Source organism: Halictus rubicundus, chromosome 2 (genome assembly GCF_050948215.1).
Source record: "Halictus rubicundus isolate RS-2024b chromosome 2, iyHalRubi1_principal, whole genome shotgun sequence".
Taxonomy (NCBI): Eukaryota; Metazoa; Arthropoda; class Insecta; order Hymenoptera; family Halictidae; genus Halictus; species Halictus rubicundus.
In genome coordinates, this window is record NC_135150.1 from 26,483,048 (window position 1) to 26,504,148 (window position 21,101).

The window sequence follows — 21,101 nt, forward strand, 5'->3', positions numbered from 1 at the left end:
GCCGTCTTCGACGGTGCAATTTTTAGTACACTTGCGACGAACACGCGCGACCATTGGTATTTAGGTTCCCCGTATATTTCCTTTCTATCAATATTGCCATCGTGTCGAACGCACGTTCGCCGAAGGAATGAGTATTTGTGAAAACCAGTTAGAAACGTTACGTGTTTATTTCTTACAACTATGAAGTAGACGATACAAAATCACAATCGCGCTCTCCTTACGAACGCAGATCCCCGTGCCCACGACCAACCGCGATCGATGCTGTTCATTTTATTTTCGATATTCGTTCCGGTCCGTGTCCTTCGATCCTTCAACGGATTTTGGTCACGGCGCAGTAACTATACTACGATCGATCAGCAGAGACTACAATGGAATTGGGCACCGATCGGTGTTCGACATTGAGAAACAAATCGGTCGCAGACACCACGCGCTTTCCAATGCCGACGAACTTTTGTAACAACGTTCAATTACCTTATTGCCCTACGGCAATATTATATTCACGAGCGTTGCGCGCCTAACGTCGTTCTCATAGCTCTTCGTGTTTCCCGTTTTCCGCAGATTCTTCTTCGAAAATTTCTGAAACGCACGAAACCATGATTTTTTCTCAGCGAATCAACAATGTACAGTCAACTCTCCTATAAGCACGATCGTTCGTACCGCGTTATAAGAAAACTCAGAATCAAAAGGTACCAAAGGTACCAAAGGTCAAGGTATCAAAGGTTTGTCATTGGTACAAATCAGATCAAGCTAAATTAAATTTTGCTCCGTGTTATAGCAGGGTTTACTGTATCGAAAACACCACGATCGCGCGTATATGTACCGTGCTCCTCTTTCTCCGTTTGTCTATTTTGGTTCTCCACTTTCTGTTGCAAGGCCTTTATCTCTTCGTCGTATCCCACCCATTCCGGCAAAATGCGTATGGCGGCTTGCAGCTTGGCTTCCTTCGTCATCGGATTGTTGCACTGTCGTTTAAAAATATCACGGATCAGCATTGTACCACGCTAAATGTATCTTTTACCTTCCGAAAATGCGAAAGGAAATTTTCGCTATTGTTACGAGTCGATACAAAACGTTTGCGTTTACCAGATCTATAGTTTTCGCGTATTTCTTGGACGCGTCGCTGCACCAAGTCTCGCACCACAGCCACTCCTGCGGCAGCGTTTTTATGCTGACTTGATGAATCATGTAGTTGGGAAGATCCTGGAACGGGCGTCTGGTTAAACGATCCGTTAAGCGAGACGAGGACGTCGTTGTTACAATTATCGTAAAATACAAACTTGATCTAGATTGGCCAAGCTATTAGGATCTTGACTCAGAGCTTGGTACTGTCCCCTCAATCTGTCACCGGCAGCGATACGTCGGAACCGTTTCAAGTGCACCACGTACAACGCGCTGATGTGATAAGCGCGACCTTGCAAATAATTGCGCCAATACCCTTGCTTCCAGAATCGGAATCCGTCCATTTCCGTCCTACTGTCGCAGAATGGAGTGTACGCGTACGGTGCCCCTCCCAGATCCATCGTCGCCAGTTCTTTCAAATCCGCTCTCACAACCTAATCAATTGGAAAATTAAGAATGCCGTTGTGCTCCGATTACAGTATTATCGAGCTTTGTTTTTCTTTCTATACCTGATCAGCGTCAACGAATATGATCTTCTTCACGCTCAACGGAAAGAGAACGTCCAGGAATAGGATCTTGTAACCCCAAATCGTTCTCTGCTTCTCGGTCTGCTGATGAAGCCAACGGGGCCACTTGTATTGTACCAGCTCGTACTCGAAACCATACTCTTTGGCCATGTGCGGCAAGAAATCCTAAAAGCGGTACACGCATTTCAATAGATTCTCGGTCACGCGTACGCGCTATCATCGAATTTCCTCTCACTTTTAGCGTCGGCGAGAGATAATTCTTTAGAAACCAGAATTTCACGGGAGTCTTCGTGTGCTTTATAACGCTCAACATCATGATCTTCAGGAACCTTTCGTACAAGTGACCAGACGCTAGGGAAAAGATGTTCAGCTTCTCGTCCTCCTCGTCGGTCTCTTCGTTCGTCGTGAATGGCCTGATTCAAACGAAAATCGATTGAACGAAAAGGAAAGAGATCACAATCGGTAAAGCGGAAATTAAACGTTGTCGTTCGAAACGTGTGCTGGACAACATTTAAGAGTAAGAGAGTACGCTGTGCGACGCAATGTATGTAAACGTGAGAAGCTTACCAAAATTTGGAAAAGCTAAAAAACAGAGAACAAGTAAAAGTTAAAGTTCGAGGGCAACTGAATCGTTCAAGCAATTTAAGACTACGATGATCGACAAACTCTAAGCGAGACCACTCGGAATAGATCGGGTGGGGCAAGAGAGTATCGCGTACCTCGAAATGGAATTCCAAAATCCGGAATTTTTATCGTCCTCCGACAACAGGTCCATTCCAACCTTGTCCGGTTTTTTCGACACTTTAACCTTCAACACGTGGCTTCTCAACGAGCTTATCACGACTTTAACGTCGTTGCCGTTCTGTATAACGTCCTGGCCGCCGACGCTAGTGAAATCGTATATTTCAGCAGACCGGCCTTGCCGAAGCCGCAATAACCATTCGCCAGGATTGGCTTTCAGTTGAAAGTATCCCAAGTTAGCCATGACTATGGTGTCTACCATTAACGGTTGCCTCTCCGTGCCCAAAGTGAATTGTAATCCCCGAGGAGGATTTCCCATAACCGCTTCGAAACAGTGTCCTTCCAGCAACAGATGCTCTAATTCCAGCTCGCTACAACAATTCGAGATAACGTTTGAGACGTAAGCACAGGATTCACGTAACAGTTTAATATATGCGACGTCTACCTGTGTACTCCCATCGCGACGTTGTCCAATTTAATATTGTCCAAATCGTAAACGCTTCTGACTACTTCTACCAACCAGTTCTCGGGTGAGTGGATATTCTGCGTCAGCAAAGAGGAGGTGGGCAACTTTGTGAACTTCGCCATTGCTCCGTTGATGCGACCATCCGCGTGAAATTGTAATTGTGGCTCGAATACGAACCGATAGAAACTGAAATGATAAAGATGCCAAGTCAAGCAAATGGAGAACAACCGGGAAGAAGAAGAAAGATCTTGTTGACTCGGAAAATCCGAAACAGACTTCGGACTAAGACTCCAGAAATGGTTTTACTACAATCAGTTGGCGAACACGTGCGCCTCTGGAGCCCTAGCCCGCGGCCCTACGTCCCAACCATAAAATAATAAAACCCACAATAAATAATATCCAATCATTTAAAAACCAGCATTCGGACATTAAGTTGTGCTGGAAGAAAGTGCATTTCATAGTGCAATGCTAGTGGAGTGCACTTCAGAGCAGTTGAACGTGGAGTGCTCAACTGATTTTTTACCTTTTCAACGGCATGTCGCTGTTCTTGTCTAAACAGTTCAGGAAAACTTTGATATTGCAGTTGAGAGACTGTTGTAGAGTCTTCAAAATGGGACCCAACTTTTGAGCGCCGCGGGACACAGGATCCACGATGGCGACCAAAGTGAACGCCACTTGGTCCTGATTCGCTGCTGGGATCTTAATGGAGCTGAATATCGTAAGTTGTTAATGTCGTAATCATTCTTCTGTCGGTACGATCTGAGCTAGACGTAGCAGAACTCACCTGTGATCGTCACCGTGAAAGGGTACATCGAATCGAGTTCGTGTCTGAGGGTGCGACACCAACAACGACGTGATTTTCATAATCATGTCGTCCGTGACTTCGTTCTTCTCTGCGGCGGAGAAAGCGCGAACATTAATTGTCGAGAACACGTATTCGCTAATGAGCTCAATTATCACGTACCATATTCGTCGTCTTCGAGCATCTGTTCTTTGATCAATTTTTTAAACAGTTTCTCGCCGTAACTGGAATGACTGAATCTTTCCAACAAAGAGAAATCTTCGCTCGTGAATTCCTCGTCATGATCGAACGGTCCGACCAGTCTTCCATTGCACACAATTCCTCGGACGCCTTCTTCCATGTTCAATACAGCTTTAACGTATTGTCGATGGATAGCGGGCTCGTCGGCTTGCATCTTCAACTGTTCCTTCACAGCTTCCTCCTAGTTTTCATTTAACGTGTTTTGTAGTAGTTTAACATTAATGTACGGACACATTTATTATCTCTGTTCTCACCTCTATTTGGAAATCTCCCTTAGCAATGTCGCTAGCCACGTTTTCCTGGATTACGCGACGAATGAAATGTTTGGCCTTCTCTACGGGCAAACTGTTCAAAGCAGCCAACACTACTTGATTGATATCGGTCTCGATGCTCTGATAGTTGTCGTTTTCGTTGGTCGTAGGGTTAACGATTACGCTGACTCTGACGTCGACGTTGGATTCCTAATGAATTACAACGAACGATTAATTAATTAAAACTTCTACGACTACGTGCAATTCTTTATGCAAATACGTATGACTCACTATGTAGTCCAAAGCTTCGCGTAACAATACTCTGCCTGCCGGACTTTTCAAGTCTGCTACCACCCAAAAGCTATACATATGGTGTACGCTGGTACGACGTGGCACGTAAACGTAATGTAACCTGCTCATCAACCACGTTGAAAAGTCCTCGGAAGTCCACTTGGCGTAGTCTTGATCGCTGGGTGTAGTTCCGATCAAGTTCAACCACGTATGCTTCTCTGCTTTCAGAATTCGCTCGTTTAGGCTAGAACATTGTTAAAGACAAGTTATTATCGGACAAATTACCGATGCCGGACGAAAAGATCGTACCGTGGCATAACATTCGGTTGGTTCATAATGTAATCAACGACATCGTCTCCTTCGGATATTTCGCCCCGATACACTGCTTTCTGTATCGCCAGTGTTTGCGTCATGATGGTAGAGAGAACGGCTTCTTTAAACGATTCGGCGTTCAATTGTTCCACGACCAAGGGCACGCCGTTCATTAAAGCTTGCGGGAATTTGTTAAAGCCGGATCGCTTCACGAAATCACTGGCCAAGTGACGCCCCACGTCGTACTCGGATTCCTCGCCGAGAATATAGTTGATATTAGCCGACGAATCCTGGGCTTTTATGGCTTTCTTTACGTCGTCCAGGTCTGCTCCGTTTGGCCCGATGTGATTTGCCATCTAGAACGAAACGTTACGTGATAGTACCCGTTTGTAACAAAATCGATGATTGGAGCACAAGAAAAAAGATCTTACATTTACTAGGAATTGGAGAGCCTGTACCGATCCTTTGACCTCGGCAAAATAATGGTACGCATTGTTCAACGCTACGCTAGCATCCGTTAAACCATTCACCGAAGTGTCATAATTTGTTACAAATACGAAGCCCACTCGCAATGGAGCGGCATGCATAAACAGAGACTGTGCGACGGATATTAAAGGAACAGACTCCGCACTCAACGGATCGACGATCAAGACCTGTAGAAAAATGACGTGAAATTCCGTGCGATAGTACATAGAATTTTTTCCATGTATCTACAAACCAAATTGTATAAATTCCTTCGAATGTTCCGCAGCATCCCCGGGAAAGTTGGTCTCAGTATTTCTGTTAACGATGCCGACCACCTCGCGTACGTTAAATCCTGTTCGATATCGTTTACCCAAATTACAGCAGAATCTCTTATATCCATCGCGAACTCTTGCTCATCCATATTCGTAGATAAATCTAGCGACAGTAATTTGCTCATCTTCGTATTGCTGAATCCTATCAATGAAACATTCGAAAGGTTTAGTAATTATGTAATGCGATGACGCGTTCCTGATAAAGGATCCATCGTACCGATTTTACGAAGTGACTCCATTAATCTGAGCTCGCTTCTCAGCGATTCCAGAAGACTGAGAACGTCCACTGCGTCCAAATCAAAGAACAACCCATTCACGAAAAGCGTAGTATCCGTGGGTTGAATGTTCAAATTCGAGGAAAAAATTGCTTGATTCACTTTCATCTCCTTTTTCATTTCGTTGTTCACTTTCGTTCTAATCAAAGATTTTGCCTGTTGGCGGAAGAAGAACAAATATCAGTGTTCACCTGTTCAAACGGAACGAAACCTAGCTTGTCAAATTTGTAGAGATATATTTACTTGCATGGGAAAGTTTTGGGAAATATCGGTCAGAACATTAATAGCTTCGCTCATAGGAGAGTTCATTATTCTTTCAGCTGCTTGATGACTTAGTTCCTGAAATTGCCATACTTTCAAAGCACCGATTTCGTGACTAGTTTCCAGTAAATGAGTCTGTAATTTATCCAATTCTGCTTGCTTATCAGGATACAAATTCCTAGAAAGATTATAGCTATACATGTCCTACCGAAACTGGTGTTTCCGATATAATCTCTTGTTAGTAGAATTTGTAAATGATATAGATCAAGTACGTAACCACCTTACTTTAGAGTCACAAAATTGATTCCATCTATTTCTTCTGTACTGTCGCCAGAAGTTTCAGAATCTTTGTCAGCGTTATCTTTAATGTCCGAATCATCCGTAGCTTTATATTCTGTAGACTTCATTTGCAACTCCACACCATATCCCGATAGACGTACATTCTCATTTGCCCTATCCTATCAAAATTATACAAAAAAGAACGTCTAAATAATCCAGATATATTAGATCGATTACTATTATCTATCAATGATACCTTTAAATAATGCCGTAAAATGTAATTGAACCCTTTGGTGTCTGCAAGGTGTTTCAACTTTTCATGGAAACCAGCAAAATTTGGAGTTCCAACTTGTCCATACAATATAACAACTTTATCAGACTGTTGAGACGTACGATAGCTATGATCTACACTGTAAGTATCAGGGTTCACCCATGTCTCCTACAAAACGTGTAAATTCTTAGACAATATATACATATTTTTATTGAATACCAATTTATTTCTTACCCGGTTAAGTAATTCATCTAATTCTTCTATAGAACACGTGAATGTTCCACCAATGTCCACTACATTATAACAGTCAAACTTGGAAATGTTTTTATTTTGAGCCATTTGAGTGAACATTTCGACTCGTGCAGAATAAATACGTAAAGATAATCCTAACTTAAGTAGTGCTACCTCTGACGATGATAAAAACTTTTCAGCAAATTCAATAATGTTATTATAATTATCTCTTTCTGTAACTGCAACAGAAAATTAAACAGTATAACAACATGAAGAATAATTATAATATAAGATAGATTGAAATTACCATTCCTAAAGTCACTGGTGGCGAATGTATCCACGAATTTCCAAAAATAATTTGGATTTTCATCGTTCAGATACTCGGCAGCTTCGAGCATCAATGGTGTTTCCTTCCACTTTGCATCTATTAAAGTGGTCACATATTTATTGACCTTTTTATCTGCTTCGAGATGCGTTGTACACAAAAGCAGCAGACAAAAAATTATATTTGACCACATCTGTAAATAGTATAAATATTGTTAATAACAATGTCACGTATGTCAGGAAAAAAAAATAAGAGACATTCGACCGACAAAATCGTAACTATCGAGAATCAATTTTACGTAAAAGTCTCGTTATACTTCGAAGGATTTAATTTAACAGATTTTTCAACGATGCAAAAAATTACCGATACAATGTGGTATACTGGTTACGCGTCCAAACGAACAAACGACACGTCAAACGCGTCTGCAATATAATATCAATTTATGGTAAGGTTAATCTCGTACTTTTTCAAATCTAATTGCTAGAATAATTCAACAATTGGTCAAATCGTTTGTTAGAACAACAAATGGAACGAAGCAACTGGCTTAAATTTACAATCAACGAAAACGACTGGAAATGGTACTATTTTTACGGAGTTCCAAATGTTAATAATAATGTTGTTAATAATAATGTGAAAAAAGGTTACTTTAAATAATCTTACATACCTTTAAATTTGCAATAAAAATTATATTAATGAAGGAGAATCAAATAACATCGATAGCCAATCCATGCATTGCACGTGCCGGTAAATACAGCACTGGTGAAAGAACTCGTCGAGTTTACACGCACACATACACGTATATAAACACATACGCAAAATTATCATACGTATGGCGACACGTTCACAAAATTGCTGTCAGTAATTTGTAATCTAATCACTATCAATTGGTGATCAACTTTATTTACATTTACAAATGTAATTGTATACGTATAATTTCAACGCACGATACGTGTCAAACGATGTACATGTATGTATGCATCGTTTATGAATTTTAATCTAGGCTTACCAACGCGTTTCTGAAATAAGACCGTAAAATTTCCTAGATTTTTTTACGAAGAGAAATATCGGTACTGTAGCGTTGCCAGTTGACCACGTGAACATAGTTAGATATATATAATATCGATTAATAGCGCGGAGAGGCGAATTTAAATGTAAGACGTAATCGCGTATTTCATACATATGTATTTTATTTGGGCGCGATAGTTTAGAGTAGGTAAAGAAAGACCGGGAGGGTTCCATAGAGATCCTTGACGAAATTCGAGTCGGCGGGACTAATTGCGGAATTTAGAGAAAGTCACGCAGCCTCTTAGGGTAGCTTCTCCAATTCTGCATAAATTAGGGATAGTCGAAGTCCGGAATCAGTTAATCACGTGATGTGCTGTGAACGTGGTGCCATCTAAGTTAATTCCCTCGCAAGTGAACTAAGCGGTCCAAGGTCATACATAAGAGTTTTCTCCCCCTGGTGAGCACTCTCATTTCCTCTCTGGCACAACATCGCAAACTCGACTGAATACTTCCTTGCCTCTGATTGGTCGAGGCGTTGCACGATGGGGTTCCTGTGCATTTCCGTCCTACACTTATTTTAATTGAAATATGAAAATAGCGTATCCCGTTCCATTTCAGATAAAACAGTGTTATCGGTTAATCAACGGTCTTTCGAAAATCAGCTATCTTCCTAAACTCTTAATCAACTCCCCAATAGCAATAACAGTTTCAATCACTAACGAAGAAGTTATCCCAAGCAATAGAATTTATATACAATACGCACTTTCTTGCGGCATTGTTATTTGAAAGAAAATGATTAAAAGCATTAATATAGATGAGTATTTAAACCATTTTCAAGATGATTGTACATTGAATAACACTCCGCAGTTGAATTTTTAATAAATATGTATACTATCGTTCAGAGCCATGCAGTTATATGAATCCAGTCTATGCAAGTTCAAAGTTTTTGGAAAGTTTCAGGAACAATTATTTAATTTTGGAGAAGCATGTGGAACGTAAAATTGCATTGTCTCGTAGAAAGACACGTACTTATATGTGCTTTCCCCGACATGCATCGTTGCGTAAATGTCAATATCGAGTATGGTTTTATTAACTTTCTAAACGCAGTCTATTCCTAAATCTGTCGTTAATCGATATTGTCATTTCGAGTGCGCTACCATGGATCTTTTCCCGATATTAAAGTATTTGACGCTCAAGTTATTGATGATGGGCAATCATGCAGGTTCGTGAAGCAATTTCGACTTTAGTTTGAAAGTATGTACAGTCAGTCTCATAATTAATGGCACACACTTTAAATTAGAATGATAAAGATCATTAGATCCATATAAATTATGTTTATGCTGAAAATTTCATCGAAATTAGTCAATTGGTTTACGAGTTATAAACGATTAAAAATGGTGAAAATTACAGTTTATTTTTCCCGTTTTATCTATCATTCGACGATTCTCGCCATTTTTAATCGTTTATAACTCGTAAGTCATTTAATCAATTTCGGTGAAATTTTCGGCATATACATAACTTATATGGATCTGGAAAAACACATTTTTTACATTCTCGTTGCAAGTCCAAATAAAAAAGTTGTAAAAAGCAACCTTCTCAATACTTTTCTTATTCAGACTAAACGCACTATTTCCAAAATGTTCATTATATAGCGTCTAGTAAACTAATCCACCTAGCACGGCAGAAAGTGAGGTCGTTTGGTCCATTTATAAAAAAATTATTAAAGATTTGAAGCATGTACCATCAATTATGAGACTGACTGTATGTAATCTTGTAAATTGTAAAGCATGCGCAAGACTTCCGTCTATTCCGCGTTTGATCGCTTTGGGGATTTTAAGCGGTAGCAAAGAGAATCTTCCGCCATTCTAATATTCCGAATTTTTGTGAAAGCTGGGTATATTTTTCCTGTTTCTGCACAGTCCGTCCAAAAACACAAGAAACAATGTCGTCGGCGAGTCCTGTCGTGATACCGGCTACAGCCAGGCACACGGCCACGGTAAGGACAAAAATATCTTTCTTGGTTATATCTAGTGCAAAACAATACTCGATTAATTATAAGTCAATTATTCTTGTCATATTATCCTTCTTGAAGTATCGAACGTAAGACCGCGTTGTATTAGTTTTTACTCCCCGAACAACGTTTGTTATTGTTACCGAAAGTTGAAGCACCCCTATGCAGCAGACGACTTGTTTGAAACTGTTTATTAAAATCTTAATACAATTTTATTAGTCGCATATGCGGAAAGATTTAACCAGGAAAATGTTGTCGGATGCAGTTTTATTTGTTAATACGTTTTTATCGTATTCTTGTTACAGCTAATATTTTTCCATGGATTGGGTGATACAGGGTAAGTTAATGAATTATGTAATGCAGTGGTAGTAATGTCAATTTGCATAACACGTCGATTTAATTTCCATTCTGACTTTCAGGCATGGCTGGGCCAGCTCGATGAGCGCAGTACGATTACCTCACATTAAAGTTATCTGTCCTACTGCGTATGTATAGCTTCATTAAAAATATAGTTCTACTATAAATTTCTCTAATACATACGTAATTCAGTTCTATTATGTTAGGCCTACAATGCCTGTGTCATTAAATGCAGGATTCATAATGCCATCTTGGTAAGTGTACAGTATAAATTTATAAAGTAATCTATGATATAAGGGGATATCTGAAGCAAGTGGCATCGCTTAAATATCTGCTTTATTTTATATTGTATAAAAAAAACTTCTCCGGACAAAATTATACTGCATCAATGGGCACCATTTATGCGGCTTCATAGGCATCAGTATTTTTTAAATGGAAATGATGTACTTTTTATAAATGTCTTCACAAAGCAGAAAAAAAGAAATTCAATTTTGTTCTGAGAAGTTTTTATATGTACAAATAAAGAAGATAGATATTTAGATGATTTTATTTTTTGAGACTTATGCATTGATAAATTTAGGTTTGATTTACGAACACTGGATCCCAGTGGAGCTGAAGACGAAGAGGGCATAAAGAAAGCTGCAGAAATGGTGCACTCTTTAATTGCACAAGAGGTTGCAGCGGGAATACCTACAAAGCGCATTGTGCTGGCCGGTTTCAGTCAAGGTGGTGCTCTAGCTATATATAGTGCTCTCACATTTCCAGAACCTTTAGCTGGTATTGTAGCTTTATCGTGTTGGCTTCCTCTCCATCAAAAGTTCCCTGGTGTATGTATAAAATATAATAGAAAATATAAAGCACGTAGAATTATGTTTACTCACTAACATGAATATTCTGTACTTTTTAGGAAGCTATAGGAAATAGAAATACCCCGTTGCTACAATGTCATGGCAATTGCGACCCAATAGTACCATATAGATGGGGGCAAATGACTGCCTCCTATCTCAAACAGTTCATGACACAAACAGAATTTAAAACGTACAGAGGAATGATGCATACGTTTTACGAAGAGGTGAGAAGATTTATATACAGTCGGTCAACACACCATAAATCGACTGCTGAAAATGTTTTAAAGAAATCGGTAATTATTGATAACGATTATTACCTTTGCAGGAAATGAGCGACATGAAGAAATTCGTCGAGAAAGTATTGCCATAATAGTTCTGCAAAACACATCAATGTTTTAAGCGTTACCCTTGTGACCTTATTGCTCTTTATTAAATTAATTACTTCCAACATTACCGCTACTTAAATCTAGCGCTTGGCGACAAAATAAATGAAACGCAGTAGAAGGTAAAATATTTAAAACTTCAAGAAAAAAAAAAAACAATACTAGTAAAAAATTTGACTCCGTTGTGGCATTGCTAATTCTGTTTATTGATTGCCTTCTTCGTATACCGAAGTTGCTAACGTAGCATTCTATGTCTTTAATTTCATAAGGAATATTTGTAATTATTAGTATTTTTAAGCGAAAATATTTTATTGCACATAGCCGATGCTAATATCCGAATATATCAAATTGTCTTCTACATATTCCACGTACAGTTCGATTATTTGTTTATACAAATCGCGTGAGATTAATTTGAAATTAGTAGATGGATTATTTAGAAAAAAAACTCTTCCAGTCTATCTCTGCATACAAAGTTTATCGTTGTAAATGTAATATTTATAATTGGTTTTACTTTTCTTTTGTGAAAGACATTCGTGACGAAACATTTAGATATGTTTTTATAATATTTCCATTTTATATGTTATGTTTAATGTACAAACATTACTACAAAGAAAACAATGAATTTGTAGAACTGTTGTCTAGAAAACAGTAATATAACCATGTATTTTATGGTTACAAAATATAGTTTTGAAATCAACAGACTTCATAATTTTTGGTGGACAATGTAATTGTGAATATCAGTCGAAAAAGACATGTACATTAGTAAAATAACACAGACGTGTTACTATATATAGGAGTACTATCTTCAGAGTATTTATTTTAGGTCTATTCGAATAGTACTACTAAAAATGAGAAAATATCGTGATTACTGTAAGTTGTAAATTGGGTGACTGAAAAGCAATACTAGTTATATGATACATAGGTATTATCGTTTGTATCATTAATTCACACTTCACAAAAACTTCAAGTTGTTTTAATAAATATTTTTTCTCCGATTTACAGGAAGTTACGTTGACGAACTACTGTAATCATGCGATCAGTTCTTTCGAACTAGTATTAAATCTATGAAAAATTAAACTGTAAACTTGTGAATTTCTGTTAAACTATTCAATTGAAAATTGTAATGAATGTAGTTTACTAACGTTTCAACTTCAAAAAGTAAATTTCTTAACATTGTATAAAGTATATACAACCAGTACATTTAAAAAATCTTGTGAAGTAATTTACTACTTCTGGGAAAACGTTAGAAAACACAGTGTTACCATATATTTTTAAGATTATTCTTTTTAAAAATTTGTACCTTAATTCGTTATTTATTCCCTTTTAATTTATTGTAAAGAATTAACGATGTATCAATAAATTTTTTGTTACCACTTCCATTTACAATTCGAATTTTCTTTATCACCTAATAGCAATTATGTAAAAGTAAACATTTTTTAAACATGCGAAGAATGAACTTTAAAACCAATTACTCAAAGCCATGCATATGATCTACATTCTACATTGTGGCTCTTTCCCCTACCTTCCTTTTTCATTTATCACCTATCAACTGTAATGTCTCATAAAAGTAAAAATTAAAATAAGTTGCCCTTCAAAATAAAAAATAACAAATATAACATATGAACACAGTTATATAAATTTTTATAAAGAATTTTTGTACAAGATTATTTTTACATAATAAATAGCAATTAAGCAGCTTCATTTATAGTAGAATTCTTAAACAAGAATGTTATATTATCAGATATTTCTGATAACATAAGTTCCTACAAGAATATTGAAAGCTGTTACATCAAGAGAAATCTATTACATCATCTAGTATGAAGTAGTATTATGTACTTACTTGTAGTATTTTATCTGGAATTGGTTGTTGATAGTGTTCCCACTCTAAAAGCTGATTTATCGTTAAATTTGTTTGTGTTATTTCGTCCTGTAGAATTAACTGATGTTCTCGATTGTTTTCGTTATCACATTTTTCCGATTTTGTTCCTACTTCCTTGTGTCCATTGCAAGAACATTTTATCAGATCGTGCGTTAAACAATTTGTATCTGTCGCCAATGTAAAGAGGTCCTGAAAGTGTTGCAATAATTACTTTTGTGAATAGTAATTCCATAATGAGTTTAAAGAAATATGTATAAAACAACAAACTTTCAATTCACTCATGGACAATTTCAGAGAAGCAAAGTTGTTCAAATCCACGACAGTTTCGCTCAAGCTTGCTTTGCTAACTTGCCTCTGAAAGATCTTCTCTTCGATCGTTCCTGTTGTTAGTAAGCTGCAAATGTTCTATTTTATTATAAAAGCGTAAAATGCGTTGATACATTTAAAATGTGTAACAGATATTTTATACGAATATGTTCAAACCGTAGTATATAAACATTCTTTTTTTGGCCTTCTCTCCAAATCCTTGCCATGGCTTGAGAGTCGGACGCCGGATTCCAGTCTGAATCAAACAATACTAATCTAGATGCCCCAGGAAGGTTTAAACCAACTCCGCCAGCTTTTGCGCTTAATAAAAACACCTCTGTAATGATTATTTCGGAACATGAAATATTCTATGGATTTCGTTAAATGTTTTATAATATGCACTGACTGGTTTCGTCGCTTCCCGAATTGAATTGCTGAACGATTTTTGATCTGGAACTGCTTGCTGTACTACCATCTAATCTAAGAAATTTCAGGTTTTCACTATTGCAAATGGTCTCGAATAAGTCGAGTGTTTGCGTATAATAGGATATCAGTACTAGTTTCTCCTTAGTTCTCTTTAAATTTCTCATTAAAGTTTGTACGACCGATATCTTCCCAGAATACATACTCTTCGAAACATTTCTTTTTGTATTTTTATAATCATTCCCCAGCAAATCGTTCTTTTCATTGTAAAACAAGTCTGGATGGTTACAAATTTTCTTCAACATCATTATCACCGTTAAATGGGGCACTGTCTTGGACGCTAGCACGGTTTTATCAAACCACGCGTCCGTAACACGCGTATACAACTCTTTTTGTTCGTCCGATAAACGACAAAATACAACTAACTCGTGCTTAGACGGCAAATACTTATTAATTGTATCCTGCGTGCGTCTTAAAATGAAGCATTTTGTCTTCTCTTGTAATTCACTGGCCCTTTCCGTGCCTAAAGACACCACGCTATCAGGTGCATGGGGACATTGCGATGCCACAATCGGGTTTTCATAATAACTTTTGAAGTTGGAACTGGTACCTAATATACCTGGATTTACAAAGTCGATTAATGCGAAAAATTCCTGCAAATCATTTTGCATAGGTGTCCCGCTCAAGAGGATTTTCTTTTTACAATTCATGTTGCTTAAAATCTAAAAAGAAACACACACTTTTCAGAATAAATTACTTAAATATTGAATTGCGAATAAGCGCGATCGATAATGTTACCTTTGCTGCTTTAATATCATTATTTTTTAGTCTATGACCCTCGTCACATACAATCAAATCAAATTCTATTGACTCTATTTCTTCTGGACACCTTATAAGCATATCGTAGCTAATTATCATTACCGAATTTCTCGATTGCTTTCTGAAGTCTTTTGGTTTGTTTTTCGGATTTACAACGTATGGAGAGATCCTATGGAAACCCAACCAATGACTGAATTCTTTGCTCCAATTATTACAGAGGCTACTAGGAGTTACTATCAGTACATATTTCAAGACTGGTTTTCCACGTGGTCCCTTTTTTAGCAATGTCCAAATAACAGTAATGCACTGTAATGTTTTGCCAAGACCCATTTCATCAGCCAAAATGGCACCAAAGTAATCAGGTACTTTTAGGCCCATAATGCATTCATAAAGAAATATAATGCCTTGGCGCTGATGCGGCCTAAGTGTATTTGCTAAACAAGCATCCACGGATACTTCTTCTTCTTTTTCTGGTATATCGCTTTCTCCCCAGTTCTGCGAGGTGTACACGGAAGGCATTATCAGTGGATTATTTGTTAATTTCAAGCCTAAAAAATAATGAAAATATACACCTTGCATATTTTGTTGATATCATAATTAACAGACTATGGGTAACAAACTGAAGTAAATAATAGCCAACCTTTTTTTAAAGAGGCCAGGGGGACGTATTGGCCAGACTTTGAAGTTTTTAATTTTTTTGCAGGTGGTTCTGAAATTATTTCAGTAACCAATTTTGTTGACACTGGTCGGCTGCCTATTACTTTATCAATAATCTTCAAGGAAGTATATATTAACATATGTGTTAACGCATATATTACATATGAAGATAAATGAAATCCATTCTTACCTCAATTTCTTTGCTATTTACATACATCCTAAAACCTTCCACGAGAAGGTCTGGATCGACCACTGTCCTATGGATAACTTTACCATCTGAATCCTATTAAATTAATCGTTTAACATTGAATTATGTAAATGCAATAGAATTAATAGTGTTTTACCTTCAAAATACCATGTTTTCCTGAGACTTCCAATGTACCATCGTCTTCCCATTTTTTATGCTTCCTCGTGGATTTTTTAGCCATTACCACATTGTAAATGCTAGACATAAGACATCTGTTAAATGAATAATGTACTTAAATGACTACCTTGTTAATCAAAGCATTTGTATTCCTACATTTTGCCATTGTCAATAATAGTGGACGACTTTTCTTCGATGGTTTCGCATGGTCCACTCGCGTGGTCTTTGTTTGGTTCGGTCAGCGCACTTTTCTCGTGTATTCTTTTGTTAGATTTTTCAACAGGTTTTTTAAATAAATTAAGAATACTCGTAGTACTTCTGCGGCAATTTTCCTCAGAGTTTTCGACTACTTTGTTAATATTTTCCTGATTGTCTTTTGTTTTGCTACCTGTCGATTGCTGACACTTCAAAACAGATTTGAAACCTTTGACTTGATTGTTTCGATACATATTCCATGCGAATAGAACGCCTTCTTAAAACGATTACGTCACTAACTTGCACAATAGTATGACACTAGTTTTATAGAAATGTTAATTATACAAATACTTCGTAAAAATGTGTGTTGTAATACGATTCAACTTCGATTATTTATCTTTACAGTGACTGCATTACCCGCCACTAGAACGGACTTCCCCTACTTCTCCCACGTTGCCTAGGAAACCAGGACGCTAAGTATAACGGACGCCATCTACTACGCCACAGACTGTTTAAACAGTAATTTCAGAGAGGAAATGAGAGTGTTCACGCCCGGGGTTTTAGTGTCCCCGGTATAGTGCTGCCCCCTAGTCTAATTTTTAGCCTAGACCAGAACCTGTATCATCTTTTTAGCTTGGACCAGAACCTGCATCATCTTACCTTCATCATTAGCAGCGGATTCCAAATAATGCCAGAGTAAAAGAGGCTCTTCTATGTAGGCTCTGATCCAGCCTAAAAGATGATGCAGAAATGTGGGGACACTAAAACCCCGAGCGTGAGCACTCTCATTTCCTCTCTGTCATTACCATCCAGTGATGGTATTACAGATGAGGTATAGGAGCGAGTAGACCAATCACGTGATGCAATGCATTTTTCTATCTATATCATTAGTCTATATACGGTTCTGAATTACCGGCTCTGTAGAAAATGATTTGGTACGATAGCAGAAATGATACGGGAGTCGTGTGAATCCCACGTATTCTAGACAGAAATGCCCATAAGATGCAGTACCTATAGAAATGTGAAGTCTGTGGTATGAAGTGCCTTCATTGTTATTACAAAGACAAAGTCTCTAAGAAATTAGGAATTTCTAGGAATATTGTTCTAGTAACGTCAGGAGCGACTGTAGCGAACGGCGTGTGTTTTCTATGTATTTGATTCATGGACGTACGTAATCTCGTATTTGCAAAAATTCAGAGTTGAAATAGTTGCTTTAGGATGAATACATATCGTTGAATTGTTAAAATTGGCAGGGAGAAAATGTTTCGAAACGTTTACAGTGCTTCCAAGTAAACTACCTAAGGTGACATCAATCGTTGCAATAGATTTACGAGCGAATAGACGAGAAACTAATTACGCGTGTTACCTTTTCAGATAGGTTCTGTCATAGATGAGAGAGTTAGACTGACGAAGTCGAAAACACATTTTTGACATCAAAAGGAAAAAAGGATGTATTGCCTACAGTGGTTGATTCCGGTGTTGCTAATACCAAAGCCAGTAAATCCAACGCTGCTGCAAACGCATGTCATGTTCGTGACCCTATATCTAATTGGATTCTTCCTCGAACGAAAACCATGCACTATTTGTAGTTTAGTATTTCTCGCCGCGGTTTTCTTGATTTGTTACAGCGGCATAGGTAACTGTCTCCTTTGGAGTACAAATTGTGATACAGTGAGATGCGATAGTAGTTAAGATTATTTGAACAATCGGTTCTAGGTTGTACAATTGTCATTACTTTTATATTTCTTTTCAAAGAGCATAGAAAATTCGATAATTTTACGATATAACCTGATAGCGAACTAGTATATATGCATATACTTGTATCAGCATTATGCATGTATGGTTTTCAATGTAGTTTCTACGAATCTTATAATTGATACACGTACATGTTTATATATGCACATATACGAATCGATATGTGTACATATACACACACATTTATAGATGTATTTACGCGTACCGAGTATAAGAATCTGTAAAACTAATAAGCCATAGCATAGTATACACAGAGAGTTGAGAAACCTTTGTGTAAAAGATCACGACGATTCAAAATTATAAAATGGTTAAAGCGTATAATCATTGTACATACAACTAAATTTGAGTTTAATTAGTTTAAGCATATTAGCTAATCATATTATGGTGTATATAACATTATTTCCCAATCTGAATACTCTTGTAAACTCTTTTGTAAATTGTATACTTTAAAAGTCAAGGCTTTCTTTTACATTTTTCGTTTTATCAAAATAAATCTTTATTGGAAAAGTTCATCACTAAATTCTCCTAACAGTTTTGTAATGTACTAGTATTTCTCATATATACACCAATTGTTGATACGATTAAAATATAACCAATGATGTTCCAAAACGAATACATGGTGAATTGTAATATCAAAGCATGCATACGTTAGAAACAAGCTGTAAATGACAAGCAATAGAAAGAGTATTGTGCTAAGGCATAAATTCTACATATTTCATTCTATCATGTATTACATTAGAAATGCTATATGCAGAATTTTGACTTGTTCATAAAATAAATATACTTTATACAGCAAAAAGAAATGTAGTGAACATCGAAATGTAACTTAACAGTGCCTTTTATTGTAGCAATGGATGAACTTTAAAGTACGAAAATGGCGAGTTTCGTGAGTTTATAGAAAATGCAAAAGGGAAGCCTATCATACATTACTACTGAATGATGTCTTGTACTTTAGAGCAAACTGAAACAAAATTTAATTTTACTGTTTTAACGCATTGTATGCGGGACACGTACTAATAAGTTTTTATTGTAATATATTATACATACAGTATTTTATAAAATAATGTTTTTCTCGGTTAAAGTTCACAGTATATTAGTAATTAGGACGACTTTTTCAAATCTTTTCAAATCATCAAAAAAGCGTTCAATGCGTTAATATAATAAAGGGATTGAGAATTCATTTAGAGCTTTTGCTTTAGCACAAATGTGTGTCTGTGATGCTTCCAGTTCCCTGCGTCTTGTCAAAAATACTTCGATTTACCTGCAGAAACCTTTCAGTACCTATACCTCGTAACTGTAAACGTTAAATGCCTACCATTTGCTTCCATTCGTGATTTCACGTATTTAACGACTGTCAAATTGTAAGCGAGCGTACATATATACATACACTTTTATAATGTAATAGAACAATGAATGAACGGATTAGCTTTCGTGCTTTGTTGTTTGTGACTTGTTAATGTAATGAGAATGACTGAAATAATAATACTGTTTGTTTACGAAAGATTTATTTATTTTACATTAAAATATTATTGTGCTCTGCCACGACCGAAACCGCCACGGAATTCAACATCACCTGTACCCGCTCCCACATCAGCCTTTTTATCACCAGGACCACCGGGACCTCCGGGTCCTCTCCTGTATCCAGCACGGTCTTCTGTTGGCCTAGATGCTTCGCTTCTTGTGGCTGCAGCTGGTCGCGGTCTCGATGCTTCGGCTCTAGCCTGCCTCTTCAATGTGGAAGGCACAATTTCAGCAGGCAGGTGCAAGTAACCACGCAGATATTCTATGCCTTCGTTCGTAAGGTACCAGTAGAAATGTCTCCACGCAAATTGCTCTTTGACGTATCCTCTGGATTTCAAAGACTGCAAATACAAATTTATGAGAAATCTGTTCCACCTAGAAGTCGTGGTTTTAAATATGCCAACCCTTTCAATACTATCACTAATTACAGACTCTTAGAATTTCATGATTACTTCGTTTTTTATCGCTTGTATTGCAGGACAAAGTATCGAATGTTGCTAGCACAAAAGACATAGTTGTAACAGAAGAGTTAAGGAATAAAGAATCTGTGTTCCGAACATACAAATATGTTCGAACAAACGTGTAATGGAAGTATATAAATATACCAGATGAATAACAATGAATTGACAAGTTGTATTAGGTGTGAACATTACCTGCATTGCTTTGATGACTTGGAGATTCGCGATTGTTTCCAATTCAGGATGTTTTGGTGCATGGTAGTCCTTCTTTGCTACCATAACACCTTCCTTGAAAAGGTACTCATAAATTGCTACACGATTCTTTTTTGGCATCAACATTCTGAAAATATTAAAACAACATTTAAGAAGAAGTTCCATCGACAACATACATATATCTTCAATTGTATAGGAAAGAAAGTAAGAGGTTTGTTTTTGTAAATTTATATATCAGTGGACAATTAATACGTAATATTACAAAAGTACTTTCAGTAAAAATATATTTTGATGGGAATCTATTGAAACGGAAGGTGCGAATACTTTTACATTTGAAAACTGTATCAACCATGCCTACAGGTAAACATTCACTGATATTTTATGAAAAAAATGTTGATGTTTATGTTATGTCATGGAATATAATGTTTTTGTTCGATTGTATAATAAAAAATTTAGACAGAGTGAAACACAAGTTTGTGCCAATAGTGTACGAATGATGCGGGTATTTTTCTTTGGTTAGGTACATGTCAATAATGTTCAACATGAATTCAAATGAAAAGATTCGTGTCATATGAAAATTCTTTGGTTTAGCAGAGATTAAAGAATCTAACAAACCTCCTACTTTCTCACAATATTTCTATACAGCTAGGATTAAAACGGATATTGTAAAAGGCCTGACATACTTGACGTTTCAGCGCGAAGCGTTTTATCGGAAAGAA

General features: G+C 37.0%; 5 protein-coding genes across 9 annotated transcripts; 2 read left to right on the top strand and 3 right to left on the bottom strand.

Annotated features, from left to right (window-relative positions):
- Positions 1-148: 148 nt before the first annotated feature.
- Positions 149-8,191, bottom strand: Uggt (UDP-glucose-glycoprotein glucosyltransferase). 3 transcript variants are annotated; one of them, XM_076806294.1, is made up of 24 exons: positions 7,853-8,191; positions 7,171-7,381; positions 6,867-7,102; positions 6,618-6,800; positions 6,368-6,540; positions 6,065-6,260; positions 5,764-5,977; positions 5,468-5,688; positions 5,181-5,402; positions 4,747-5,105; positions 4,438-4,681; positions 4,150-4,356; positions 3,818-4,076; positions 3,638-3,746; positions 3,377-3,562; positions 2,833-3,039; positions 2,366-2,758; positions 2,214-2,228; positions 1,882-2,059; positions 1,629-1,811; positions 1,278-1,553; positions 1,084-1,200; positions 821-962; positions 149-576 (listed from the first exon to the last, which is right to left on the bottom strand). In XM_076806294.1, the coding sequence occupies exons 2-24, from the start codon at positions 7,379-7,381 to the stop codon at positions 527-529; spliced, it is 4,581 nt and encodes a 1,526-aa protein (XP_076662409.1). In that variant the 5' UTR covers positions 7,853-8,191; the 3' UTR covers positions 149-526. The 3 variants fall into 3 exon arrangements, with proteins under 3 accessions (XP_076662409.1, XP_076662410.1, XP_076662411.1); XM_076806295.1 differs by lacking the exon at positions 7,853-8,191 and adding an exon at positions 7,552-7,694; XM_076806296.1 differs by lacking the exon at positions 2,214-2,228 and having other exon boundaries at positions 7,853-8,190.
- Positions 8,192-9,932: 1,741 nt separating this feature from the next.
- On the top strand, positions 9,933-13,178 carry LOC143365847 (acyl-protein thioesterase 1-like). Its single transcript, XM_076806420.1, has 7 exons — positions 9,933-10,189; positions 10,510-10,541; positions 10,624-10,689; positions 10,768-10,815; positions 11,142-11,388; positions 11,469-11,633; positions 11,735-13,178. The coding sequence occupies exons 1-7, from the start codon at positions 10,136-10,138 to the stop codon at positions 11,777-11,779; spliced, it is 657 nt and encodes a 218-aa protein (XP_076662535.1). The 5' UTR covers positions 9,933-10,135; the 3' UTR covers positions 11,780-13,178.
- A 212-nt stretch (positions 13,179-13,390) lies between these two features.
- On the bottom strand, positions 13,391-16,878 carry LOC143362847 (DNA repair and recombination protein RAD54B). 2 transcript variants are annotated; one of them, XM_076803332.1, is made up of 10 exons: positions 16,397-16,878; positions 16,221-16,320; positions 16,067-16,159; positions 15,860-15,992; positions 15,199-15,767; positions 14,384-15,122; positions 14,155-14,314; positions 13,939-14,065; positions 13,633-13,860; positions 13,391-13,555 (listed from the first exon to the last, which is right to left on the bottom strand). In XM_076803332.1, exons 1-10 carry the CDS (start codon positions 16,687-16,689, stop codon positions 13,481-13,483), a joined length of 2,517 nt encoding a protein of 838 aa, XP_076659447.1. In that variant the 5' UTR covers positions 16,690-16,878; the 3' UTR covers positions 13,391-13,480. The 2 variants fall into 2 exon arrangements, with proteins under 2 accessions (XP_076659447.1, XP_076659456.1); XM_076803341.1 differs by having other exon boundaries at positions 16,232-16,320; positions 16,397-16,504.
- Positions 16,879-17,259: 381 nt separating this feature from the next.
- On the top strand, positions 17,260-18,700 carry Bc10 (BLCAP apoptosis inducing factor bc10). 2 transcript variants are annotated; one of them, XM_076806448.1, is made up of 2 exons: positions 17,260-17,738; positions 17,814-18,700. In XM_076806448.1, the coding sequence occupies exon 2, from the start codon at positions 17,885-17,887 to the stop codon at positions 18,125-18,127; it is 243 nt and encodes an 80-aa protein (XP_076662563.1). In that variant the 5' UTR covers positions 17,260-17,738; positions 17,814-17,884; the 3' UTR covers positions 18,128-18,700. The 2 variants fall into 2 exon arrangements, with proteins under 2 accessions (XP_076662563.1, XP_076662562.1); XM_076806447.1 differs by having other exon boundaries at positions 17,267-17,738; positions 17,810-18,700.
- A 978-nt stretch (positions 18,701-19,678) lies between these two features.
- LOC143365853 (small ribosomal subunit protein eS10) lies at positions 19,679-21,088 on the bottom strand. Its single transcript, XM_076806428.1, has 3 exons — positions 21,066-21,088; positions 20,365-20,509; positions 19,679-20,052 (listed from the first exon to the last, which is right to left on the bottom strand). Exons 2-3 carry the CDS (start codon positions 20,506-20,508, stop codon positions 19,717-19,719), a joined length of 480 nt encoding a protein of 159 aa, XP_076662543.1. The 5' UTR covers position 20,509; positions 21,066-21,088; the 3' UTR covers positions 19,679-19,716.
- Positions 21,089-21,101: the final 13 nt, after the last annotated feature.